General features: G+C 50.7%; 1 protein-coding gene across 7 annotated transcripts in view; it reads right to left on the bottom strand.

Moving 5' to 3' along the window:
* Nucleotides 1-756: 756 nt before the first annotated feature.
* PAX5 (paired box 5) overlaps nucleotides 757-27,757 on the bottom strand; it is a 142,005-nt gene continuing 115,004 nt past the window's right edge. For all 7 annotated transcript variants that reach the window (XM_076362177.1, XM_076362178.1, XM_076362181.1 and 4 more), the window contains 2 exons: nucleotides 9,490-9,576; nucleotides 757-833 (listed from right to left, as the gene is read on the bottom strand). In XM_076362177.1, coding sequence (XP_076218292.1) covers nucleotides 757-833; nucleotides 9,490-9,576 — 164 coding nt within the window. The remainder of the gene's footprint in view (nucleotides 834-9,489; nucleotides 9,577-27,757) is intronic.

Below are 27,757 nucleotides of genomic sequence, written 5' to 3'. Positions count from 1 at the left end.
TGTGTTTGATACTGGCATATAGCATGATCACACACGACTGTCAGATAGGATATTTCAGATATAGAAATAACATCAGCCCGAAATACAGCCACAATGAGTGTTAACCTGGTTCAAAGTTGCTTAAAGCTTACTGAATTCTTTGAATCAGTGCACCAGTTTCAAAACACATTTTCAGATGCGTTTTGAGTTCATATTTGTACAATGTTGCTGCTTATGCTTAAGCCACTCTTATAGTAATACAAACAAGCAAGTATTTACAGTGGTGCTTGTGTAAAATTGAGCAGACTGATTTTTTTCTTTGCCACAAAAAAAAAAAAAAGAAAGAAAAAAAAAGAAAATTGCCTTGTGTCTCACAGCCTGTTTCAGTGTGCAGCAAGAGGAAGCCGCCCCAAGGAGGGCTGCTCACATCTCTTCCTTATCCCCAGATACAGCCGTGGCACCCACAGGCGATTAAAGCAGTAGCCAGCCGGCTGCAAAAGACATGAAGCTACTGCACATTTTTGATCACACAGAGCATCAGGAGAACCGCTTCCTCCTGTTTCTTTGCTTGATTTGAGACCCAGTCAACACGACCAGCTTTAAGAATACAACAGTAATCAGTTCATCAAGTTTAAAGAGCAAAATTTCAATTAGCATTTTCCTACTAGGTACTTTCTCATTCCCTTGCAGCATGGCTGGCGCGGTTGCAGCAAGGTGACTCGGCGCGGCTGTCCCAGGTGGTGCATGCAGTCAGTGCTGGTGCCCCAGGCTCTGGTGTCAGTGGCGGTCGTAGGCAGCGGCAGCTGCTGGCGGGGCTGCCCCACGGGCTGCAGCACTGTAGTAGTACGGGGAGCCTGCAAGAAAAGAGACGACTGCGAGGAAGACAAAGGTGGAAAGGTGCCAGCTTGCAGCATGCTGACATGGGCGGCAGAGAGCTCTCCAGCCTGAGCTCAGACTCTCAGCAATAAAGGCTGGGTAATTAGAATAAAAATTACATTCATGCATTCTGCATGAGAACGGTGCTATCGTTGCTTTGCATTTTTGCTGGCTGTAGGGTACCCGGTTCCCTTCCTCCACTCAAAACATTAGTTTCATTTACTTCCCAAAAAAAGTGAATTACTTTTCAGAATGGAAGGTCAAAATGTCCCAGCCCCAATATATTACAACACCCTGACTTCTTAGATGTATTTTTCCCCTCCTTTTGGAAGGAGGAGAAGGTTGAACCCCAAAGCATTCAACATATTTCACTGGACTCAACAACAATTCCCCCTTTTCTCAAACTACTTCTTTCAGGAATAACCCCCCTGGATTTTGCTTAGCTCTGGCAGTGACCTTGGAGCTCCAGAAAGAAATGCCAAGTTTGTGCTACCAGATCTGCTTTGGGATCACGACACTGCCAGCCTCTGCCTGGCCAGGCAACATTCTTTGGCATCTAATACATTTGTTGAAGGGAGAAATTGTCTTCAGAAAATATTGGTGATTTTCTCTTTCACTTGGTAACAACTTTGAACTCAGAAAGTAGTTTACAATTACCTCCAGCAAATAATGCTTCATCCAGCGAAGTATCTGATTCTCCATATCACAGCTTTTGAAATGGAAACCTCAAACTGATCAAATTTGTGCTCTGTTTTTTGACTGAGGACATACGTTACACACCTGAATGAACTATGCAGGGGAGGCTTAAAGCTTTGCAGATTGATGAATGCCGAGGCACTCATCTACTAAGACAAGGCCTGAAAAATATCGGCAATGACTTTTCTGCCCTGCAGGGCTAAGTGCTGGTAGATTGGATGATCACCAAAGGATCACTTGGAACCTGGACCATTTGCTTGGATGAGGAAGAGTCTTTGACTTCAGGTGTATCCAGAGAGATACCAATCTGTCCAGACAGCACCAGCTATTAAATACCTTCCAAGTGCACTGGAGAGGACACCAACTCTGATTTGGTGTAAGAAAAGAGTTGGGCAAAACATTTTCCAAGGCACTACCAGTTTTGTCTCCAAGTCACAGCAGTTTCACACGCATGAGATGCAAGACGCCACAGTGTGGAAGAAGCCCCCTGGAAGGACTTGCACTCGGACACGTGCATCTGAGACCCCTAGGCAGGTTTGGATGAGCAACAAAGAGCCAACGCGAGGAATGGCTCTGGAGCAGGCTGGGCCGTAAGTGACCCCATCTGAGAGCTGCCGGCCATTCTGAACTCCCTGCCTTTACCCCATTTGGGACAGTGGCCCGACAGCCATGGTTGAGGGTCTTTGTAGCCAGGGATGTGACTTGCCACAGAGGGGGTAACTTCTGCAGCTTCAGTGAGGCAAAGGAGCGGGCCCCTCCAGGAGAAGGTGGTACCACCAGACCTCAGTCAGGCAAAGCATCAGTGGCACTGAAGCCAAAGGTGCGTTTTGGGCCATTTGCTTCCCACCCCGACCCTGCTCTGGCAGGTCCGACGGCTGCCCAGCACCTGGGCATGGGCTGAGCGTGGCAGTGCCCCAGCTGTTCCACCACCATGGCCCTGGCACACCCTCTGGAGAAGGGGAACACAGATGGCATGCCCTGTGCCGCCAGTCGCCAGCTCTCCCCTGAGCGCTGAGCCAAGGACCCTCTGCCTGGGAGGCTGGAGAACCTCCTGGCCTTCCCTCCTCTTACACAGCCTCCAGCTGAAGGCTTTGCTTTTCAGAACAACTTGAGTGATTACTCGAGGGCTTCTGGCTCAAAAGCCTGAGCACAGAGTGAAAATCCCATCGCCAGCCCCTAAAAGGAAGCCCACAGACATTTACTGCTAACCGTCGGCTCAAGATGGTGGTATAATTGCAAAATGCAGGGCTTTCTCCACCTTCTCCCCAAACTGGCCTCGGTGAGCTGCCTGGAGTGGTTTCCAGGGCTGGTGAAATAAGCCATGCTGCCCGAGAAGACACCCTGAGGAGACAGCCCTACCAACTGAAACATCTCCTGCAAGGATGGGCTCTTCCACCCTACCTTGCCATTGTGGTAGGATCCACAGGATCCATCTCACAGGCAAGCCCACCTGTTTCTTCTAGGCTGTTTTTGTCCTGAGCACCATGTCAGGAAATCAGCTCAGGCTTCATCACCAACCTCCTACTGCTCATTTCCAAGGGAGCACAAGCCAACACATCCGAAAAATGGAGCTCAGCCAACATCTGCTATTGCACGGTACGTGCAAAGCACTCCTTGGCACAGCCATGGAGAAGAACCTTGTTTCTCATGATCAGAGTCCTACCAAAGCATGTGATACTCTGCTGCTGCAACCCCGATGGGTCAGAAACTATGGAGTTTGGCTATGGGAATGTGACTTCTGCATCAGTCAGTGCTGCAGCAGCATGGGAGCTTGTACACGGGGAGGTCTGTGTTGTCCTCAGCACCATCCTCGGTGCCCCAGACATCCCAACTTAAATATCATGCAAACCCACTGCAAAGGGCTGGCTTTAAAGAAGATAAACCAAGCTTCAGGACTGTGGTCCCAGTTGTCTAGAAGGGTAGTCTTACCATGCACAAGAGTAATTCAAGACAGTCCATGAAATCACTGGCCAGGCTAAGCATTTGCAAAGATGTTTGCAGAACTTTTAGGCAGGAGCCCATCTCACCTAGGTTTATTAACTAAAAGATAAGTATTCAAGCCATAATCAATGGAGGCAAAGCAGATCCCTTCAGAGGGTCATCATCCCATTTACACTTGCATAATTGCAGAGCGGACAGCCTTGCATTATCTGCTGAGGGCACCACAACCGCTATCCTGGGCTGGAGGGACATCAGGTTACCAAGCCCCAGCCTCAGGAGCCATATTTCGCGGAGAATACTGGAAAGCTTCACAAGGTCAGTGAAAACCAGTCTCATGGGTAGCCTAAAATAAACTGCTGTATATTGTGAATCCCAGCCAAACTCAAGCAATTAAAAACATGGAAGCCTTCCTCAGCCAAATGAGACAGTCTAGAATGAGCAAAGGTAAACTGAGCAGCTCACCAGACTTTGACATGTGCATGTCCTGTCTAGCTGGGGTCTTGGGGATGTTCTCTGTAGCCAGAGAACAGGGGAACGCACCCTCTGGGGTGCCCAGTTTGTCAGTCCGTGTCCCATCATGGCCACTCCTGTTGCCCGAGAGTCCTTGGGGATCATCTCCTGCTGCAGGGCATGCAGCACCTTGGGGTAAAACACCTCGCATGCCTGCAAAGAGACAAGTGGAACTGCTGTCCTCACCCACCACAGCACCAGGAGGTCGATGAGGAGCAGGGAGTGGTGGTGCCTGGCTCGAAGACGTGACTGCCAGTGGAGACCCCGGTCCCTGCTGGCACTGACACTGGCACCAGCATGTAGCCACAGCAGCTCAGCTCAGGCAGAGAGCTGGGAAGTGCAGGGAAGAGATCCAGAGGCACCAAACAAGTTCATCCTGACCCACGGAGTGATGTGTGGATCCCACCGGAGCCGGGTGCAGCACCCCCCGAGGTTTTGGAGTAAAGGAGGTCTTTTTGGGGTCAGGGCCTTCACTTTCCCCCTCCCTCTTCCTCCACTGCTGTTCTGACTCAGTGCAGCTACCAAAGCCCAATATTTCTCTCACGCTTTCCAAAGGTTTTACACTTCTGAGTTTGATTTTTCCAGTTCACCTTTCAGCAGTGAAATCAAAAAAGCTTGCATTTAAAGTGAAAAATGAAAACAACACACCACAAAGCATTCACTCTTCCTCCCTGTCACCATGCCCCCATCCAGAAAAGACTTCTCCATCCTTCTGTCGTTTTTCCTTTCTAATTCATACTATCATCAATTTATTTCTTGACACAGTCATTTCTGGCACCTACTTGTTCTCTAATCTTTTCACAGAAACCCACAGAAGAACTGAATCTAATCCTAACTGACCGGCTCCAAGCCCTGCCCTTGCACGACGCCATGCTGACACCGGCAGCTGTGGCACTGCGATGGTGCAGGCAAACCCTCCCAAGCCAGCATGCAGGGACCATGTCTGGGTGGGAGCAGGGACACCGCATCAAATGAAACCCACTATAAGCAGTGTCAAGCCAAATGTGACGAGCAAAAATGGTAAAGAAGTTATTGCAACAAGCCAGCACGAAATTGAATTGTTTTTCTTCATTAGACTGTGTTGCTGTTGCCCAATTTTAGCGTGCACATGTTGACCTGACTCTACACCAGCACACGTGCCAGGACATGCTGACAGTGACGGACTGACCCCCAGGCACGCACATGCTTGCTTCCCGTGCACTTCTGGATACGTCTCCATGTGCATCCCTGTACTGCAGCACTTCCAGGTCATTCACAGCACAGTGGGGGGAAAAAAAAAGAAAAAAGGTGCCCCTTTCTCCACCTCCTCTTCTGGCTTTGAGATGGGGACACCTGCTACAGCCACTGAGCCAGATGCCACATGAGCAGCCAAGGTTTGCGTCCTCTTCCCAGCACATCCCTCTGAAACTCGGGGTCTGTCCTCACTCCAGCAGCGGTCAGAGCAGGACTGAGCCACCCCACACAGCAAAAGCTGTCGTGCCCCTGCCGCAGAGCTGGGTGTGGGTGCCACTGAGGCTGATGACAGGATGCGAGAGCAGGAAGGTGCTGCAGAGCTACAGCAGGGAACTGACTACTTCTGCCCATGCTTCTGTTGACCACCCTGGAGGACCGCAGCTTGGTTGTCTCCCCTTCCACAAGAGCTATGGGGCACGGCATTCAGGACTGCCACGGAGAGGAGGGAGCACGGTCACCCATTTGCATCAGTTCCCACGCCAGCTGGGGCAGACATGAGTGGGTTGCCCGGTGCAGAGGAGCAGGGAGCACCAGAGCAAGAGCAGAGCAGGCACAGGGACGATGGGGAGCAGCTGGTGCTCTGCTGGGGCCAGACAGCCACTCCCCACCACCTGCATGCCAAGAGCGTTGTCCTGCCTTCCCATGGAGACACTGGCTCACGCCTCTCCCTGCTGCTCCATACTCACAGGACAAAGACCAGGGACTAACGACCACAGTCTTTTCACCATTCTCAGCTCTCCCTATTCCTATTCTCTTTAGTCCCCCCAAAATAATTTTTCAACCCAAGTATCCTTTCTTCCTGCCACTTGCAAATCACAGCATCTCTTCTTTTAGCTCCTCTTTCACAGGTCTCAGGCTGGTGTGATTGCTGCAGTGCAATTCTTTCTTGCCAGCACAGGGAATTAATTGAACATAGGCGCCGTTAAGTGCTTACAGTATTATACTTTCATCTTGGTGAAGGGAGCGGGACTTAGTAAAACAAACTGTGTCAGTCCATGTACCAGTCCTGATTAATTTTGTCAAGGTTTCTGCTTTGAGGCTGATACTGCCAGAGCTTGCTCTCAGGAGAGAATTACTAAACGCACTCACGTATACTCCTGAGAAGAGTGGAAGCATCCTGGATATAGTTTAAATTAACCTCCTCTCCACTGTGGGTGCTCAGGCTCGTCACACAGAGCCTCTGGGTGTGCAAGGAGACTCCGAGCAAGATTTTAAGGCTCTGCCACAGGATTCCTACATGCCCTGAATTACCAGTGGGGTTAGTGGACACCCTGGCTGAGAAGGGAGTGCAGGATCAGGCTCCCAGGGACAAAGGCAGAGCTATGGGTAAGCGGGATCTCTGCAGGGCACAAGAAATGTGTCTGACCCACAGCCTGTGGCCGAACAGGGAGACATTCTTGCTCGGGTCCTACGGCTGTACCTGAACTTTGCAGTGGCTCTTGGAGCACCAGCTCAATGGCCTTGCCCTCCAGCACTGTGTTGGCATGGGCAAGCAGGCTGGGCTTCCCCACCTAGGTGTTGGGGCATGGACCTTTGCAATGCCCTGCGTGGTACGATGTTGACCTCTAATAAATGCCTTTCCAAACTGACCACTATTTTGCATTTGGTGCTTTTCTGACAGAGAGGCTTGAAATGAAAGGGAATCCCAAGGTTCAGCTCACCAAGACCCCACTACCCAGCTCTCACATGGTGCCCATGGGGCATTCGAGCAGCACAGGGATGTACAGGCTACACCAGCTCTCAACCAGCTCAGCAATTCCTGCAGCAATGACAGGAGCAGAGCGGAACAGGTATTTTAAAACTACTAGTGGTCAGACAAGGTTCCCCTCCAGGAAACTCCAGCACTCCCCGTTTTGTGACCAGGCTGAACTGTAATGGTAAGTTCATCCTTAGGACTTGCTGCAGAACAAAAACTCCCATTTCATTTTCTTTTTGATGCATTAAATGTCCAGTCTTCTAACTCCAAATCAATGTGTCATTGCACACGCAAAGCAATATAACTTTATCTGTGCAGTGACTGAGTCTGTGTTTACTGAAACATAAGATTTTGAGAATATCAAAACAAAGTATCTAGAAGAGGACAAAAACAAGGAATCTAAGATTATACAGTTTACCAACTCCCGCCAGCAAAAAATGCCAGCATTGTTGTCATAATACTGTGAAACATTTCAATTTCAATAAAGCTGCAGTTTCTGAAGGAAAATGATAGCATCCAAATCTTTTTGTCCTTGCCTCATTTAAACACATGTTCACAGCATGCTGCTGAGTAAATACTGCTGTAGAAATCCTCGCCAGCCTGAGACGTGAGCCTTGCCACAAGGAGCACGCCTCCGTTTCAGTTGTGCTCATACGACACACCTCCTGCACAGTCGAAGACAAGGCAGAATTTGCCCCCAAAAATGTATCATCTGAAAAGGACACGAGAAAAAGAGGAAGAACAGGAAAAAAAGGGAATGGCACAGGTAAAAGGTGTCCTGGCAGACAGCAGCCGGCTCCTAACAAGCCTCTGTTTTAGAGTCTTCTCCTGACCCAGACCTGCTCATCTCCACCGGCTTCAGGGCACCACGGGAACGTACCCTGTCCTGCACCCTGGCCAGCATGCTCAGAGCGTATATGAGCCCATTATCTCAAACGAGCAGCTGAGCAGATCATGGGCACAACCTGCTGCTGCTGGAGTCAAAGTGCCACTGCCCATCCCTTGTGCAGCAGTGTGGAGCTCTGGGATGGCTTCAGGCTGGCTCTGGTGTGGCTCCGGTGCTGCTCCAGTGTGCACATCCTCCCCCATGGAGGTGCGCACCTGCAGGCAGGAGCATGGTGTGCAGCCCAGGAGCCTTGCCAAAAGCTCTCTCTCCATGAGGAAGGGCAGGCTTGGGGCTGGGTTTTCATTTATTTTTAATATCCTGCCAGTTTCTTTACTGGTTTGCAAGCAAAATTTAAAAAGCGACCCAAAACCTGGCTTCCCAGGCCTGTCCATGCAGCAGAGCTTTGCTAAAGCAGCTCTCCTGCTTCCAAAGGAGTTGCAAAATTAGAAATTAAGAAAGCGTGGCGCGCACTCTTCCCCCCGGCTAAAGCATCTTCTCCACACAGCCAAGCCAAAATCCCGCAGGCGCTGCCGGCTGTGGCCATGGAAACTGCGGGTTTAAGCGCAGGGCTCCCCTGGCGTTGTGCAGCTATGCCCATCCATATTAGCTGGAGATCTGTCCGCTGATTTATGATGGAAGCGCTAACAAACCCTTAAATGTGGCACGGCAAATAGCAGCATTATACCAGCACCATGGCATGGGAGGCAGAGGCTTTCTATTGCTCCCCAAGGATTTGTTTAAGGACAAGAACCATGATGAATACAGCCTGGGTGGCTCAATTACTTGGGGACTCAATTACTTAAAACAAAGAAACTGGATGAAAAAAGTACGACAAAAATTCAAAATTATTTCTCTGCTGGAGGTCACATATAACAGCCCTGTCATCCATAAATCTGGAAATCTCTAAGGCATGCTACTCCTCTGTTGAGAGATGACAATTAATTGGTATTTTACTTACCTCAACCATGCAAATTATGCAGGGAAAAATTCTAATTACTGCATGCTACATGTATATAAGGTCAAAGTGGGCCAGCTTTTGACAGTGGTGTAAAACGGATTATGTTTATCCTTCACATGAGGGCCATGATCCTGCATGAGCCACGGGGCTCCTGCCCCCCACCGCTTGTAGGGACCATGCTGGCGTCAGTGAGGCTGCGCAGGCACAGCTGTCCCTTGCAGGAGGGATGGATCGGGCAAATGCACAACTGGGGAGCAAACACAACGCGAGGTCGGGGGAAAATGCAAAGTGCTTCAACAAGCAAGAAACAACAGTGTGGGGAGCGATGGGGCTTGCATTTGGCCATAAGCAACCCAGTGCCTCCCTGAAGCAGGCACTCCCGATAAAGCTCCCCAAGTTTTGTCTGAACAGGATTCCTCACTCTCAAAAACATGGGGATCCTGCCTTCTGGCAACACTTTGTTTCTCTGGAAGGATTTTAGGGGGCAGAAAGGGGAAGACAAGACATTTGGGCACAGGGCTTCTTGCTGGCGAAGGGAGCCAAGGCCATTTATGCACCCTGATAGAGACCTGCAGTCCCACATGGGGGCCGAGCACGGGGACTCAGGACCATGCCAGGACATGCTTCCGACCACCTCAGCAGTGGGCGATTGCCACTGGATTGCAAACAGGTCACAGCTTGCACCAAGCCCCTAAGGCTGGGACGGCAACTTACCCAGGAGTCCAGGGTTGGGAAACCTCCAGGAGTCATTGTACGTTGAATATTGTGGGTGGCTGTATGGGCTCCCAGAAAACTCACTCCCTAAGTTAAAGAGAAAAAGACAAAACAAAAGATCATTTTATTTGAGACCACAGTTACTGTTGTAGGGGAAAGGAGCTATTCAGTGCACTGTGCCAGCCATTCAGTGCCACTGCTGGCCACCCTCTTTGAGGAAGGGCAATATGGGTGGGCAAATTATTAAATAAGTGGGTGCAGTCATCTTTTACACATCCTTTTTGCATTGCAGCCCAGGCCTGTTGAGCTGGTGGGATTTTCTCAGGCAGTCTGTGCTGCAGGAGCAAGACAGCAAGGCGGGATGGAGAGGAGTCTGGGACACACCGACAGGACACACCCTTGCCTCCACAGCCCTACAGCACTCAGGGCAAGTAACACAATACGAGGACAGGGCTGCTCAGACAGGCTCTCTGCCAGGAAGAGAAGATGAACCAGCTAATTTTCTAGATACCCTTCCAAGCTCTCCAGAACATGGTCTTGGTCACAGATGTCCACCCATCACTGCAACCCAAGGAGAGGGATGCTTGCATCAGTTTCAGATGGCTTTGAAACCCTCCAGACAAAGGCACAGAAAAGGTTTGAAGAGTTATTGCTATTTATCTCCTCACCGGCTCCCGCTCTTCCCATCTGTTTGTTCTCTTCACATGTCACCTCCCATTTCATACTTCAGCTGCAAGCTCTTCAGGACAGAGCCTTGCACCATGGGGCTCTGACCCTGGTCAGGGCACCCGGCTCCACCACCATGCAAATACCAACACTGCTGCTGATTTATTAGGAAATCTTCCACGAATGACAGTTTTCCGCTCTCCTCCTCTCTTTCTTCTTCCTCTCTTTTTCCCTCTCTCATACACAAATATATGCACGCACAACACAGCACAGCAGGAGAAAGAGGAGGTTTCCTACGGCAAGAGGAGGAGAGGGCTACCAGGCTGCAGCAGAAGATCCTCACTGTGACCTTCGCCTGTTCTGGTCCTCGGCGCTTGTGTAGCCCGCGCCCCAAACCCAGGGACTGCCTTTACCCCAGCCGAGCGGCAGACCTCTGCCGCCACATCTCCAGCTCCCTGGGCTCAGCACCCCCAGCCAGCATGACCCACAGACCTGCCCTGGGGACGACGACCAGGTCCCCAGGCCCATGAGTGGCCTTCTTGCTTAGGTTTTGGCAAGTTGCTGAGCCACTGGCCCCAGGGGAGAGTGGACGATGCACTGGTCAAGGCATTGCAACCCCACTGCACTGTCTGTCGAGGGGATCTCTCATCTGCGATAGCACCTGTGCCTGCTGTGCAGTCCTGGCAGCCGCTGCGGCCACCTGCAAAGGTATTTTCTGCCAATACAGAAATAATGCAGGTTGGTGACAAAATTTAGGGTTGGGTCCAGGGTAGCTTGGTCTCCATGTGATGCTGCTTCAGTAAAAATGAGCTGCCTCTCAGCCTACACCAAAGGACACCAGTAAACACGCTGAACGTGCTGATGGTAAGAGCCGCCCATCACTGGTTTGCTCCAGGTGGTCTCCGTTAACAACCCTTCTCTGTTCACCACAGCTCTTCAGACCCGTAGGACTGCACCCACCAGCCTCAGCCTGCTCTCTCCCTCCCAACCCAGTGTCCACGGACAGGGCAATGAGATGAGGTCTGAAGCCAGCAGCAGCAAGCGCTTCCACGCTCAGCACGCCTTGCTGTTTTGACCACATTTCTGCACAAGCTCAGAGAGGGTTTTCATTACTGCTTCTAAGGAATGGCATTAATTCACCACAAGCCATGGAAAACAGAGCTGTTTCTAAACGTTTCTTCCTGGTGAAGTACATCGTATCTATCTTTCCTCTCTGCTCCCTGTCCTGGATGACAGATGACTTCAGTACTTGAAGGTTACCTCTGTCACTGCTCACTCTAGAAGAGTGAGGCATGGTGAAGATGGTGAAGCCAGAAGAGATGTCAGGAGCCACCCGAGGTACCAGGGCCACTGGCAAAGGCATCCCCATTGCTTTCCACCAGCCAGTGAGCAAGGTCCTTCCGGCAGGACAGAGTGGCTCCTCTCTGGTCCCTTCTTCTGCTTCCCCACTGCTACACCTGAGGCTGTCTGCTCAGCCAGAACCCTCCCTGCTCGCCCCCTGTTCCCAAATCCCCTCAGTTTCCAGCAAGTGTCTGACCTGGCTCTGCTCTACTGGTGTTTGCCCAAGCCTGCAAAGCGCATGGGCAGCAAACTGGCTGGTAATGTCACAGGTGAGTGATATGATCTTTCCCAGTCCTTGAAGGGTCACGGCCAGGTCCTCCTTCCAGTGTGTGCTGCACAAAAATCCCTTCTTGCTGTGGGTGCCTCTTCTACGGGGAGGGGCTCGCACACTGCCTATCCCAATGGTTTCATCTCTTCCTTTCCACAGGGCAGCGAGAAATGCAGAGGTTTAGCCCTGTTTTAGTTGCACAAAACAGTTGCGCTGCCTGACTGACACGACACGCGAAAGCCGATGGGAGCAAGTCTCACTGCTCTGTCCTCCCCTGGAGCTGCGTGGTGCACGGACAGAGGGACAGGGTGGACAGGACAGCAGGACAGACCCCGATCCCCACTGTGGGCTGTTTGCACAGGGTGTGCAGAGGAGCCTGTCCAGCTCCCCCATGCACTGGTAGCACCCCAGGCTTTGAACGAAGCTTGCAGCTAGCCGCTGCACCCCTGCAAGAGCTGCGCATCAGGGAGGGCACGTGTACCCATCCGAGGACAGGACAAGCCCTCATTTTCAGCTGTCCCACCACTCTCCCTCCCTCCTCTTTGCACCCACCACTCCCCTCTCCCGTCCTCCCGAGGCTGCAGAGACCCGGTCTGTCCCGCGCTGACGCTGCACACGCCTCTGAGCAGGCGGCAGCGCTTTCTAAATGCTCATCAGCGCTGCGGCAGGGCTGCGGGTGGGAACAGGCTGACATTTCATTGTTTCATCCTCTCCTGCCTTGCTCTCCTCCCCCACCATCCCCATTGCCCTCCTCCCCACACTCACACACAGACACACATCGTGGACCCTCTCTGGGGGATGCTCCGGTGCCTGTCAGGCTGAGGCTTCCAATTCTCTGTTTTTTATGCCTCAGTGGTCAGGGTGTCAAGCTCCTGCAGTACAGACCAGCCAGGAGCTCGAGGAGTCACTGAGCACCATCAGCTCGGTGACAGTATTGCTTGCTTCTTAACATACTCTGCATATCCATCAGCCTTACAGGAAAAAAAAAAGAGAGAGAGAGAAGGGGGGCAGGAAGGAAAATGAGAGAAAAGAAATACGAGAGAAGGGAGGGGAAAAGGAGAAGTGGGGGAGAAAGTCTCAAGTCCTGCTACTGCCATCGCAGCACTTGGGCAGACAAATGGTACAGCCATAAGTGAAACTAAGCTAGATGAATGAACGCTGCATGAATGCCTCGTGATTTCCACCAGATATTCCAAGGTCCATCAGCTACACTTCTTGACAGCACTGCTTAGTGGCCAGCCCTCTCCCCATTCAAAAACACAGCAAGTCAGCTACCCAGGGATGCGCACACGTGCAGCATGTTGCACACACATGCATGGTGCCTGCCCGCACCACAAGAAGGGGTGAAACAGTAAGCCCCCTCCTTAGTAATTCTGGCATCATTGAGACACAAAGACACCAAACCAAGAGCTTCTGCCAGAGTTAGCCCACCTCTCACTGCAGACCTAACTCCACACTGCCACGGTGCTTTATGTGGCTATAGCCCAAAAAGGGTCAGACCCCACCCCTGTCACCACCAGAGGCAGAGGTGCAGGGGAGGAGGGAAGAACGATTCCCAGTAATGCTGCTGCTACAAGACAGCAGCAAGCCCTGGGAGATGCACTCTACCCTGAGATGGTGGGACAGAGGCATAGCCCCCTTGCCTACAGGGTGAGCCCCAGGGGCGGCTGCAAACAGAGTCTGAAGGTGGTGGATGGACCCTCTGCTGCAGGCAGAACAGCATTATCTGTCCTGCAGCACCGCGTTGTCCGTTCTGCAGCATTTTCTCTGGGGATTATCAACTCGTGTTTACCAGTCTGTTTGGTTTTAAGGTAAGCTTCCTGCAAGTTTCCTTTGTGATGTGCAGAGAAACTGAAAAGTGTGAGCTTAAAAATCTCAGGAACCAAGAAATGAAGAAAGATTTCATGGTGTCTCTCAAACTGCCATGGCTTTAAAGAACTGCCTCTGCAGGGGATGGGGGAAGATGCAGGCACCCCTGTGCACTGGTGCTGGACTTGGAGCAGCAGGGTGCTGGAAACCCTCCTCCCCTGCCAAAAGGCAGAAGGATGGGGCAGACAGGCAGAAGGGACAGCAGACACCGTCGGACGGCTGGCTGCGCAGTAGGACAGATCCAGAGTCAATCTCAGCCAGCTTTGGATCTTGGCAGGTGAGAGGGGGATGCAAATTACTTGCCATCTAATTTTTTTTAAACTTAGATGCTGTAACCATAGAGTAACGTAAGTTGGATTGGGCTTTTGTGGGTTATCTGCTCCAAAGCCCTGCTCAAAGCAGGGCCAGCTTTGACATAGGTCATGTCCAGCCAACGTGTGGAAATCTCCCAGGATGGAGATTTCACATCTTCCCTGGGCCCCTGCTCCAAAGCCTGGCCACTGTCACAGCCCTACCACCATTCGCCGCACAGAGCACCCGGCTGCAGTCCCATTAGGTAGCACAACAGTAATGAATGTGTCCTTTAGCCTTGTCTTCTTAGGACCACATGGCACTTAACACCAGGAGAAACCAGCAGCCTAGTCAAACATGGAACATGCTCATTACCCAGCTGCTGGTACCTTTGGACTGAAACACAAAATTTGAACAAATACTCAACAAAGAAGTTTTATATGTCACTTCCAAGTTCAACACATTGCTTTGGTCCCCAGAGTCTCAGAAGACCCCGTGAATCAGAAGCTCCAGAGCCAGTACAGCTCAACCAGAGCCAGCTATGTGAAGGCAGACACGTGTTTACGCACTTTTCACTGCATTTTCTCAGATACCAGGTTGCACATGTGTTTGGGATGGGCAGAAGCCATCAGGACCACGGGGGTGAGCAGTTGTGTCCATATGACGGCTGCAGGTAATACAAAGCGCAGGTGATGCAATGTGCAGGTGATACAATGTGCCTTCCTCCCTGCGAGCACCACGCAACAGCTCCCAGCGAGTGCCAGCGGGAGCCGCTGCCACCCAACAGGGAGAGCAACCACAGCCCCGCAGCTGTGCCATCCCTCCTGCCGGGCTCGTCCCAGCCGCTGGTTTTCTCCACCAGTCCCAATTAGCTAGGTCCTTTTGCCATCCAAGCTCCAGGTTTAGGACGCTGTTTTATTTAGCCCTTCCATTTGGCAGAAAATTAAAACAAACCAGGAGAAATGGTGTTCAACAAATGCAACTGCATGAGGGACAAGAACGGGAGGTTGTGGGACAAAAATCAGAGTCCTGGCCAAGAATAGCAACACGTTGCCCATTCCTCGTTGAAGTCCTGGGTAAGTTTAAAAATAATCTGCTGTACTTGTCCCTAAGTTGGGCCCCTGCGGATTAACCCCTCTCCCCCTCCACCCTGACCTCCTGGAAGAGGCTACAGGTGTCGCTACCTTTCCCTTGCGGCAAAGGACCTTACTGTACCTTTTTTAAATTAACATTCTCATGACTTTTATTTGTTTTCTATCGTTTTCTTTTGTGGAAGTAATCACATGGATCATAAATTTCTTCAGTGAATTCCAATAACAATCATTACCCTGGTAGCTAAGATATGCTTGACTGCATGGGGAGCAGGGCTAAACACTGCACTGAGCCACACGAATGCACCCAAGCAGCCTGCATATCACCAACTAACATTGCGAAATAACGGCTATCCAAATGCAGCCTTGAAATCTATTACACAAAAGTCACGTGTGCAATAGGGCCAGGCATCACCTGCACTGGAGGTGGATATAAACCAAAGGACAGCAGAAGAAGTCGCTTCTCACGGTATGCCAGCACCACCCGAAAGGTTGCTTCATGACCGAGCAGCCCCGGGCAGCATCTCGCATAAAGGCAGAGCGACAATCAAGTGTGAGACCTTAGAAAAGAAGGAAAATTGTCTGGCCTCTCTGCGGAGAACAACAGCATATTTCCCCCTCAGTAAAGCGAATCTGCCTCTCTGCAGCAAGCCACCGTAATGGCTCAGGGCCACCAGAAAGAGGTCTGCAGCCCTGCCTGGAAGGCTGCAGCCACCGTGACTCACAACACTCACTCCCCTAGCAGTTTTCTCTGTGTACAGGGCAGCTGGGAAACACCTTTCAGTTAAAACTTGCTTTCACACAAAAAAGTAGTTTCACATCACTTACATACTTTTGCAAATTTGTGACAATTTTCAAAAAATTCTTCAGTTAAAAAGAGACTTGGATTTTAATTTTTTTAAAAAATCAGATTTTTTCCAAACGAATCTTTTCTTTTTCTTCTAAATTCAGAGAGATATTAAGTTTTCAAATTGAGTTCAGTGAGGCTAAAAAAAAATCCAAAAATCTCAACTGGAAAACAAACTGTATCTTTGAAGTAAAGTCCAAAGCAATTTTTGGTGTCTTTTTTTGTTTTGATTGAACCTTGGAATTTCTTCCAATTTTAACATTCATCAGCAAACAAGAAAATCAGTGATTTACACTGCTCTAATCTCTAAATATCAGCTGTATTTAACCTGGGGGACTGGAAACCCAGGGCACACCATGGGTCGACCACCAGCAATCTGCCAGGTCTTCTCCTGGTCCCTTGCTTTTTGTTTGTCCACAGAAGTCCCACAGGAAGAAGGACACTGATAACTCTGCCTTCCGCCCTACAGACCAAGCGCACTTGGCCGTTAATCTGCCTGCTCTAGACCGAGCAGTCCACGCACTACAAAAAACAGAAGCGCAAAAACGGGAAAAATTACCAAAATACAGCCCTAGTGAAACAAAACGTGTATTTCAGAAACAATGTTCCCCCAGAAAGAAGCTGAGCAGGAAAATACACAATATATAGCAAAAGCCTATGTCATGTTCTACCCAGTTTATCTCAGTGACAATACCCAGGTTAATAACCAGCTAAAAATCCTAGGATGAGCAAGCAGGATTCATAGGCCAGTCTTTGAAGGGCAGGCTTGGGAAATTTTCTCAAGACCAGATTATCAGAAACCGCGCCAGGACGAATTACGGGTCCAACACATGAGGGCGATCGCTGCCGCAGCCAGATCCCTCTGGAAGGGAACGGCAGCCTGGGTGGGGGGGCCATACACACATTTCAGGTGTTGATGCCACCCTCGTGCCCGGCTCCCGCAAGCGACGGATGCGCCACCCCAAAGAGACGTACGCCCGCACCCCGCAGAGCGAGGCAGGGACGGCAGAGCGAGGCAGGGACGGCAGCCCCAGGCATGCCCTCCTGTCTGCCAGCTGCCTCCCCCCGCCCGCCGGCTGCGGTTCACACCCTGCCTGTGCCGGCAGGACGAGGGCAGCGGGGCAGCGGGCATGGACGCCACGCTCTTGCTGCTTCCCTCAGACGTACCCACAGCCGGAGCTCACTGCCTGCCTCTGGCTTTCCCTTCGGGGATGGCGGCCGAGCCCCTGAGAGCTGGCAGGAGTCCCTGGGGGATTTGCTCCAGCCCGGAGCCCAGCATCCTCCTGGCACGCAGCCGCTGCCTGCCCCTGCCCCGCTGGCGGCCAACGGAGGATGTCGGCAGGACGGGAGGAGGCTTAGCATCACGCACCCCACGAGCTTGCACAACGCCGGGGCCAGCATGGTTTGTGGTTGGAAGGAGCTTTAATGAAAAAGAAACGTTTCCCAAGGGGACTGAAAAATGCCATTTTGGAAAACCTCTTCACGAGCAGTTTTGAAAGAAGAAAGCTGCTTTTCAAAACACCTGAGACGCTCTGCATCAAAATGGGAAACTGCTCCTGGTCTCTGGACCCTTGGTTACCTGGAGTTGTATCCAGCAATTTATCTATTCCCACAGGAAAGGAGTGAATAAAGCGTTAATAAATGGAAAAGGGGAAATGCTTTCTGCACAACTAATTTTTTTTTTTTTTTTTTTTAGGATGTAATAGAAAGTGATAGATTTCAGCAAAAGAACAGCCTTCACAAATTATTTTCAAGTAAAACTTTCCTTACACAGAATAAAATCTTCAATTCTTGATTTTCAATGAAAAAAAAAGACAAACAGCGAGTTCTGAGCCCATTGAGCGTCTACCTGTGTTCTTTAAACGCAACACGATAAAACTATGTCAAAACTTTCATCCAGCTGTAGCTAAGACAGAGCCCCTGGAGCTGCAATGTACTGGAAGAGCCGGCCGACCACGAGTACACAGTCACTCACTCACAGGATCCCAGATAGTGCTATTAATGCCATACAATTAACTAGACAGTGTCTGTACCGCTCGTTGAAAGAACAGCCAGGAAATGCGGCGATAACTGTTAATTGCCACGGCCAGCAGTGCAAGCAGCACCCTGCTTCCATGGCCAAGCACTCACAACACCTTCCTCGAACAACTCTGAACAAAGAGTGAAACACCTTTTGCTTGTTAAAGCTCATTTCTCTCCTAAAAGCAGGAGGAACAACCTGCTGGCTGGAACCCCAAAATGCTTCCTATACCCTTCATGCTCAGTTACCTACAGACACTACCACAGCCACCCGCCTGGATGGCCGAAGTGATGCTGGGGGCAAAATCCAGCTTCGAGCAGGGCGTGGGGTTTGCTCCATTAGCAGGTGGTGTATTGCACACAGATCCACCAGCGAGGGTGCCGGGGAGCCTGCCACCACCAGCAGGCTTAGGCAGTGTTTTCCTGGGATGTCGTGGACCGCGCCGTTGGCAGCAGCTTCCTCCTGGGAGCGCTGAGGGAGCACGTGCAGAAATACAGCCCACGCGTACGGACAGACATGCACTGACAAAGAGATCTGCTGATAGGCACACACAGGTACGTACATACTCCTTACATATTTAGGGGAACAGGCTTGTAAATCCACTTGTGAATCTGCTATATGAATCCAGGGGATCGACAGATCGCTTATTATCATCTATCAGCCCTTCCACCAGTGCACTTATACTCACCAAAAGCACATCCCGCTTATGTCTGTAATGTCTTGTAGTCATTGATTAACCCTTCAATGAACGGTCTAGCTGCAACCATCACCCGAACTTTCACACATGTGATTTCAAAACAAAACTAGTACGCTGGCTAATTTTTTCTGCGCGTCAGCCAAGCAGAAGTTTATTGCAGTTGCAGCTAGAACACACTTGGTCACATTCAGACGATGTCTCTCCAAAGTTCCCAGTCCCATCAAGACTGCCAATTAACTTCTAATGTTCTATATAATTTTATGATCATAGAGATTGGACAGTATTTCCCCCTTATTTTATCTTTATATTAACTACCATCTGCTTAAAGAAGTACAATTTTATTTTTAACGATTCTGAGTAGGTTGTCATATTTTAAGAAAACAGTAACATGCAGATTTTTGAAACACTACCTCATTTCCAAGAAGCTACAAGGCACAGAAATCCCATCAATGACTAATGAGTTGTGGGTTAAGGTGGACGTACCTTGCTGTGAAGTCACTGTACTATTCTCGACCCGTGCTGCCTGCCATAAAATTTTAATGCTGCTTCTGACATATTTATGAAACACCTCACCTAGTCTTTGCAGGATGACAAAAAGATTTATATCTGCAATTACTGCAAGCACATAGGTTTTAGCTATGCACTTTAAACTTTTGTACACAAAGGTATTTAACTTTAATACAACAAAGGTAGGTGGTGCCACAGAGCAACCATATTGGAACTGCATTAGGAGGGATTTATCTCCCTGTACCAGGAGGACAACTGCCCGACTCATCTGCATAGAAGATGGCATTGCAATTAATGACAATGAGGAATTTTCCCGTTCCCTCTCCTGGATCCCCCCTGCAGAGTTGTCTGACCTCTCTACCAGCCACCGGCACGCAGCCTGTTGGGACCTTGGGCAGACCCAGCAGCGAGAAGCTGCACCGCTGGCAATACCAAGCCCAGCAAGCCACGTGAGCCACACACGGGGCCTTGGCGCCGGCGCTGCCGGACACGGGGCAGGGAATGCGGTGCCGCTCTGTGCTGCTTGCTGCAGCTGCTTGCCCCAGACCAGCTCATGGCTCTCCCCAAGCCTGGTCTGTGGGGCTGCCTGCGACCTTCGCAAAGCCTCATTTCACACCGTGCCCAGGCAAGATGAGGGGCACGGAGTGGACGAGGGGCATGGAGTGCCCTCCATCCACACAGGGTGTCACTCACTCCCTGCCCTTGCACCCAGGCTCTCCAGATCTGCACATGTGCAGCCCGACAGCATACAAGGGCCGGCACCGTTCCATCTTCTCTGCTCTGGACTGACCGGCTGGTAGTGCAGGTGGGATGAAAAGGAAAACTTCCGTCTCACAGAAAATATGAAACTTTACAATATGGATTCATCCCACATTGGTGCAAAAAGTGCCAAGAAGTATCTTGTGGGATGAAATTCTCCAAACTGTGTAATGGAAATGTTGCATTTGGTTCAGATGAAAATATTCGACTCCATGCTTCACCCTGACTTTAGCCTTTTTTATAATTTCAGCCTTAATAATGATAATGTAATGTGTAGTTACTTCCAGGAATTACACAAGTAATTTAGCTAGTAGCAGAAGTAGATATTATGTTACAAGCCATAATAACATAGCCACAGTGTGGAAATTGTGAAGTCTGGAAATTAAGCTTTTTGGAAGCTTGGTAAAGGTACGTTGCTGCTGACATGGAAGCAGTCTTCAATTATCTGCAAATGCAGGTGAGAATGGGGGCAGGAAAGCGTCTGCATGGCTGAGGGAGCATACTCCCACACTGGCATCTTCCCAGGCATCCTGCTGGTGTCCCCATTCTCGGTGACCATGTCAGACCATGCCGGGGGCCGGCCACGGCTCAGCTGGGACCAGGCCAGCGGTTCCGGCTACACCAGGCAACAGCCAGGTCCTGCACTTTCTGCTGAGCTGGCAGCACCTTCGATGGACGGAAAAGTCTCTTATCCTCGTGTAAACCCCCTGCGTGGATAAGCGCTCCTGGCTGAGATGCTCAAAACCTCAGAATCTTAGCCCTTCTGCCTGCAAGACCAGGTTTTCAGCTGGACTCCAGGCTTCAGCCACCCCTGGACTGGGGCTTTAGCACGTCAGCAGGGTCTGCTTTCCCCCTCTGGTTCTTTCTGTCATCACGGGGAGCTTGTGCAAGCTCTGAAATACAGAGACACGGCCCCAGCAGAGATGTCAGTTTTTCTTTCTGACACCAAACACAATGCAAATGAATGCCTGAGTGACAGAAGACAGATAATTTCTCACTTGATTTTCACTGCACTGCTTTGGTTTTACACCACATCCACGTTACAGTCATCCTTTTAATGCAGAGAAAAAACATGTCAGCCAATCTCAGGTCAATCTCCAGGAGTGCAGCAGCTCGGTCCTCCAGCAGGACGGACGCTCTGCTGGCAAACGTTTTGTAGCCAAAACCATTTCCAAGTAATGTCTGCAGATGCTTAGCCTGGCCTGATCCAGCTGAATCAGCCAAAAATTGTGCTGAGGAAGAGAACATGTGGTGGGGAAGGGATGATGGACAGGGTGTCTCCTCCCACGCGTAGTGGGCTGATGCTTGAGGACACCGTGGCTGCTGTGGCACATCCCCCAGGGGGACCCATGGGTCCCCACACATCCCAACAGCCCAGGCTACACCTCCACGGGACCAGGCTCCTCACCAAGGGCTGGCATTACATTTCCTGACTTTAGTAAACGTGCAAGATCGAAGACTAGAAAGCCTGGGCTGAGGCGGCACCTTCATGCTGAAGGAGGCTGGTAGGAGGAAAAGAAGATGGGGCAGCATCGTCACCCCATGCCCAGCACCTCTCACCGACACAGCAAGCAGCCCTTCTCCCACCTGGGCACTGCTTATCCCACCACAGAGTCCATGCACACCTCTCCATGTAAGGAAAAATTCCGTGTATGCTTGGAATTTATTTATTGTCACAAAGTGTCTGTGTGGCAAAGCAACCTTTGCTGCTGCTACCCGACATTGACGGGTTTTAGTGCATCTGCTGCTAAACGGACATCGAGTCGGGACCAGAGTGCTGCTTTTAGTCTTTTTATGTAGGAGTTAAGGGGGTTACATTTAAATTTCCCAGCTTATTCTGCAGTCAGTGCAGAGCCTGATCCCAAATCTACTGCAGTCATAGGTGACAGATGCCTTATTTGCAATCAAAGTGCCCCAGTGCCATATTTGCTGCTAGAAATAAGCGAATGCATCCTTCTTTAGGGAGGCTTCTCACTTCCCCATCTGGGCTGTCCCCCTTCTCCTGGCACAGCCAGACAGCCCGTGAGCAGGGCATGCAGGAGACACGTCCTCGGACTCTTCCCACCTGCACACCTCTGTGCAAGGTTTTACACCTGCCCGACACGGGTGCACACACGAGTTTTCCAACACAAACACTGCTTGCTACAGCTTGGCAGCCTCCACTTTAAAATGTGTTTTCAGAGGAAAGTTCTGCATGGAAATGGGGCAGTCCTTGCAGCACCTTCCTTAACTTACTAAGGCATGTCATTTTGCTTAAAATTTTTCACTTAATTTGGTTTTCTTTCCATTACCTCATTTTGTTTCTTTTGCGCTGATGATATTACATTGCATCATACTGCATTGCAATCTATTGCAATGTCTTGGCATTTTCACTTGTTTTGATAAAGTCTCAATGTGTCCAGAAACTCCTGGAAAGAGAATACTTAATTCCCAAAATATTTAATTTCAATTTGTGCCATAGACATTAGTTCTGAGCTTTGGAGTTTACCGTGGGGCAGATGTTCTACGTTCAAACAGTCCTAACCACAAGCAAACTCCCTCCAGCAATCATCACACAGAAATCAAGCCTACAGTCTCAGAAAACAAGTCCAGTGAGTGGTAAAAGGGCTGGATTAATAAATAATGCTCTGCAGGAGAGCGGCTGCAAAGCCACCTAAAACCTCTGCACAGGTCATCCTGCAGCAGCAAAGGGGAGCGTGCGGGGAGCTGGGGGTGCCTGGGTGCAGGACGTGGTCTCCAGCGCTCCCCTGACCACACAAATGCTGGAAGCAGGAGACACCCAGTTCATCGCAGGACAACTTGGAAAGTGCCTCCCAACACCATGAAGCTGGGCAGATAGCAAACCCCTCAGGCTATCGCCCAGAGCCAGACACATCTTTCAGTATACGCAGAAACCCAGGCTTGGGATGACACACGACAAGCCACCCTTCCACAGGGTGGTCAACGCGGGCGGCAGGCGGGCTAGCCAGGGTCTAACACCTGGGAGAAGAGAAACTGCATCCTCCCCAGCACCCACCACACAAAGAAGCACTTGGCAGTTGGGCTGTAGAGCTCAGATGTGACGGGAATGCAGACTTTGTTCTCCCATGACTGCTACCGGCTGCTGCCTTCGGGGTGACACCACGCACTCCTCGCGCAGCGCGGTGCAGCAGGAATACAGCAGCCTCATCACACTCCTGCTCACAGACACAGCGGGCCATGAAGTGCTTTCCACTCCGCTTACTTTGGGGATCTCGGCGCTTGCTCATAGTCAAACACAGTTTGTCAGGAAACTGCCTGATGGATTCTGGTGGCTGGGTCTGGCTCCTGCATGCGCCCAGCACATTAGGCGCAGAGCTGCTCCAGCGCCCGAACCACCACTGGCAGCTGTGACAGATGCTGGGCACACCACAGTGCTCAAAGGTCTGGCAACTCGCTGTTCGTAGCCGCGATGCTTTTGTAATCTCCAATTTTTTTAAACTCTGGGTACTGACATAACACAAGGAGACACAATCATAAAAAAAGCTGAATGCTCAGAAATGATAAAGCATTTTGTGTGCTCTCACGTGGCTGATACTCTGGTATGAGAAACCTCATCATGAGCAAGGGGTTGAGTTCGGCCCTGCAAGCACAAGCTGGTCCGGGTCAGCTCCAGTCATGCTTTCCCACCTTGGAGGGAATGCCTGTACGTGGCTCAGGACATCAGGCACCTTAACCGGCTTGTCGGTGCTCTGCTTCACTAATCCAAACCACAACTTTCCAAAATCAGAACTAATTTAGACCTCATGGCTTCCTATTTACAGTTAGCTTTTTCTTACTGTGTTTCCACCAACAGACAGATGTCAATAATGACAAAACCAGCGCGAACAGGAGGGGACCTGCAGAGGGTAGAGGATGCAGCAGCATGCCTCACCCGCGGCACGCTGCCTCCCAGCTGGACACCAAGCTCTCATCGCCAGCACATCAGGGGTGCATCACCTGGGGAGCCACTGTTTTGAGAGCCAGCCAGGAAACGATCTGTTAGGAAACCCTTTGTAAAACTGTTCCTGCCTTCCCAGAGGAGGAGGACAGTGGTGCACCCTGCAGCCCCCACAAGCAAAGGGGATGTCCTTGGTGTCCGGAGGAGACCCTGGGAGCCGCCTCGATGGGGGCAAATGGACCCTGCGTAGGGTGAGCTCTGCCAACCAGCCCCACGTCGGGCAGTTCCCGATGCCAGGTCCTACAGGACTAATGCAATTATCGAGCAGAGGGCAAGTTTTTAACACATTTCATCTCCAAGCACCTCATCTTTAAATTTCTGGCTCTGGGTATTTTGGGGCAGAGACTCGTGTTCATTGTAGCTGCCAGCACGATGGGGCCCAAAAACAACTGGCTTGCAGGGGACAGAAAAATGTTTAGTAACATAAAAAAACCAACAACAGCAACAAAAGGCTTTTTAAATTCTCACTGTTGCTTTTATAATCAGCAGTATTGCTTAAATGTGGGCAGCACATCAGACCCATAACAGCCTCTGTTTTCAGCTGCCGCCAGTGTCTCCTTGTGGGTACCTCAGCACACACTGCACAGAGACAGGAGGTGGAAGGGTCCCGCAGTTCCCCCCCCAGAGACGCAGGATGGAGCCCTATGCCATCAGCTGGGCACCTCCAGCCCTCTCCTCCCTGTCCGCGGGGGCAGGGGGTGGCCACAGTGCCGCCGGCAGCATCTCTCCGATGCCAACAGCACGCTGCATTGCCCAGCGCAGCATCCTCCGCAATGATGCTCCACGAACTCCGTAACCACAGTCAAGCCAGCAGCTCTGGGCAGGGCTCCAGAAGAAATGACCACAAACCCCGGCTTCCATCCCTCAGTGCTGAACACCCCCGACAGCGATGCTTTTTGCCACGAACGGTGGCTTAACTTGAAAAAGACTATCTGAACAGAGCATTCCCCTATCCCACGGGCGGCATCGCTTGGCTGCCGGAGCCCCAAACCCTGGCACTGTCCCGGGGTGGGGAGGGGATGGTTTCGGCATTGAGGTCTGGCTGGAAACCACCCCCTCAACCCCGCAGCTCCCCAGCGTCGCTGCACGCCGCTGCTGGCTGACGCGACTGATTGATTTGACTGAAGGTAGCCAAACTGTCACTCAGGAGGTGCCCCCTTGGTACCTCTTCTGGCTGGATCTACTTGAGGGTGGGATTGCCTGAGCCACTCCTGTCAGGGATTTCAAAGGGAACAAGCGGCTGAATGCGGATCTGACAGCTCGGCCGCCGAATTAGGGCTATTTGCATGCTAATTTCCACTGTGCTTAACTCACTGGCAGACCTACAGTGAGAAGCAGCCTCTGCATGTTTGGAACAATGCTTGACTGATCTAGCTGCGTTAACGAGCAAATTATGGTAATTTTGTTATTACAAATGCATAGAAATTTCCAAAGAGTGGAGCAATACAATATGTTTTCTCTCCTCCTCCTCCTCACTCCTAAATACGGACCCTTTTGTTTATACACACTTCACCTTGCTTACTTATGTTTAGATATGCACAGCGTCTCACCTCGACGGGAGGAGGCAGAAATTACAGCCGGAGCAGAGGGAGCCCACAGAGCAGACGGGACAGGCTTTGCTGCACATGGGACACTTGGGACCGCATCCTCAGCCGGTGTAAAGCAGCACAGAGCCCTGGCAGTCGGGGGTTGGGACTAATTGACCCCAGCTGAGGATTGGGTCTGTAAGAGGAAGGCGGGTTTGGGAACAGCAGATCCAGAGGCTGTTGGCTTCCCAACTTCTCACCTTCTCACCCTCTCCAGCGTAATTTCTAAATCAATTTAATGAAATAATATCTGACATCATATTGAAAACAATATAAATTTTATCTATATTCTGTGCAAGCACAGTAATTACATTCCTGAGAGATGAACACCAAAATGTTTCTTCAGGCTTCCAAGATCCTGGCAGCCTCTCATTCAAAATGTACAGGAGCAGCGGATAAACGCATACCATTTACTTAACTGCTTCGTTATTAATTAAGGGGATCATTTGTCAGTTGATTCGCAATCTGGTATTGCCCCAAGATATTTGTGACAGCACATCACTTGCTCCATCATACGTGATGAAACTTCTCTGGGATTTGTCTTCCGAGATTACAGAAGGGTGGGGAGACACCTTTGTGGAGCAGCCCTAGACTGGGGAAAAAACAGTAAATTCGCTTAACCAGAAAATGCCAAATGTCAATACTTCTGTCCTTTGCAGCGGATCTTCTGGCTCTGGCGGTGGAAGCTGTGGGTGCTTCTGTGTGCATCTGTCAGGGGGTGAAGGTGTTTCTGGGGTGCTCCAGGTGATGGCTGGGTTTGAGTTACATGAGCTGCAAAAAGTGGTGATACTGGCACAAAAGAAGTAAGTGCCCATAATCCGAGCAGAGATACACATCCCCACCATAATAGCAGCGTGAAGCAGGTGGAGCAGATGGTAAATGGACTTAGGAGTCACCTCCAGGCTCCAAGGAGGTCACCTGCAAACTTTCCACTTCACCAAAGAAATGTTAAGGTTTAGTCCTCATTTGCTTTAGGGTCTTTCTAGGATAAAGGGCTTGATCCTCCTTTCACTCTTACCAGCCACAACAGTGTCACTGTCCAAGTAACCAAGCAGTTCCAGCTTTATGCTGTAAATCAGAGGAGGACCCGGTTCAGGCTCTGTCATGGATGCCCTCTGTCATCCCACATACTGTAATTCGCTTCTCTGCCCCTGTTTTTAAGTGTTTTACCTCCCAGCTACCTCGCTTTCAAATATTTACTGCTGCATGTCAGGAGATTACAAAATGCTATCGCAAAACTTTGGCAAAGGCAGAGCCAGAACAAATAACATAAACTCATGAAAATAATGATGAATAAAGTCTTCAGAATGCCAGGGGGGACCAAACCCCATCAATTCCTACAGGCTTTATTCCGCAGCTCCTACATCCTAACTGCTGCCTCCCAACCCCTGCCGCAACAGAAGGCTTGCATTCCGGCTCCCCTGCACCCCTCGCTGCAGGATAGGTTCCAGCAGGTTGAGGGAGGGTGCTTTCCCTTGGAGTCTCAGATGGGAGGAACAGCCCCAACAGGGAGAGGTCACACAATCTCACTTCTCCTCCGCATTAATATCTGCTAGCCACAAGGAAAAAATGCGCTTGAAAACCACGTGTTTTGTTTTCCAACACCATCTCCTTCTGTTTTGCATGTTAGAACCAGCATCTTCTCCTAGATAAAAGATTTCTAATTACACCGTTACTATTTTTTATGCTTTTCTTTTCAAAGCCCAGTTTTGAATGTCACTGTTTTCAGGTCCCTTTAGTCGGGTAATTGCACATAGACTTCATATAAAGGAAATTCATTTGTTCAGGGTCACTGCATGGTTTTTCATTAAAAACAAATTACCGGTGTTCAGAAAGGACATCTGGGTTTCGAGAGTCCCATTAATGACTATATTTTCAGCATCACTATTCCGGACAGTCTACCCTTTCCTGTCACCTGGCGTGCAGGGCCCACCAGGAGAAGAGGGGACAGGGTGAATGACAGTCCTGGGGAGGGGAGAACGGGTGGTGGGGTGGGGGCTCCATCCCCGGAGATGGGGAGAGGGAAGAGGAGGGAAACAGAACTGGGGGGCAGCAGGGGCTACTGTCCCAGCACTTCTAACACAAGAACTGGAGTAAGTATTTAAGTGAACGATCATGGCTACTTGATCATAACCTTTTTCCAGCTCAGCTGTGGCACCATGAGCCTGATGGTGAGGGCAAGCAGATGCTGAAGCTGGACACAGGCGTGGTTTGCCCAAGCCCCTGCCCAGCCCTCGCTGTCCCAGCCATGGGAACCACTGTGAGCCCCCCCTGCCCTGGCACCGGCAAGGACCCAAATGGGACACGGCTTCTGGGATGGTGGTCCTCAGAGCAGGCACACAAGCTGCAGCTCCAGCACCACTCCTCG

Source organism: Aptenodytes patagonicus, chromosome Z, assembly GCF_965638725.1.
Source record: "Aptenodytes patagonicus chromosome Z, bAptPat1.pri.cur, whole genome shotgun sequence".
NCBI classification, from domain to species: domain Eukaryota; kingdom Metazoa; phylum Chordata; class Aves; order Sphenisciformes; family Spheniscidae; genus Aptenodytes; species Aptenodytes patagonicus.
This window is presented reverse-complemented; position numbering and strand designations above follow the sequence as displayed.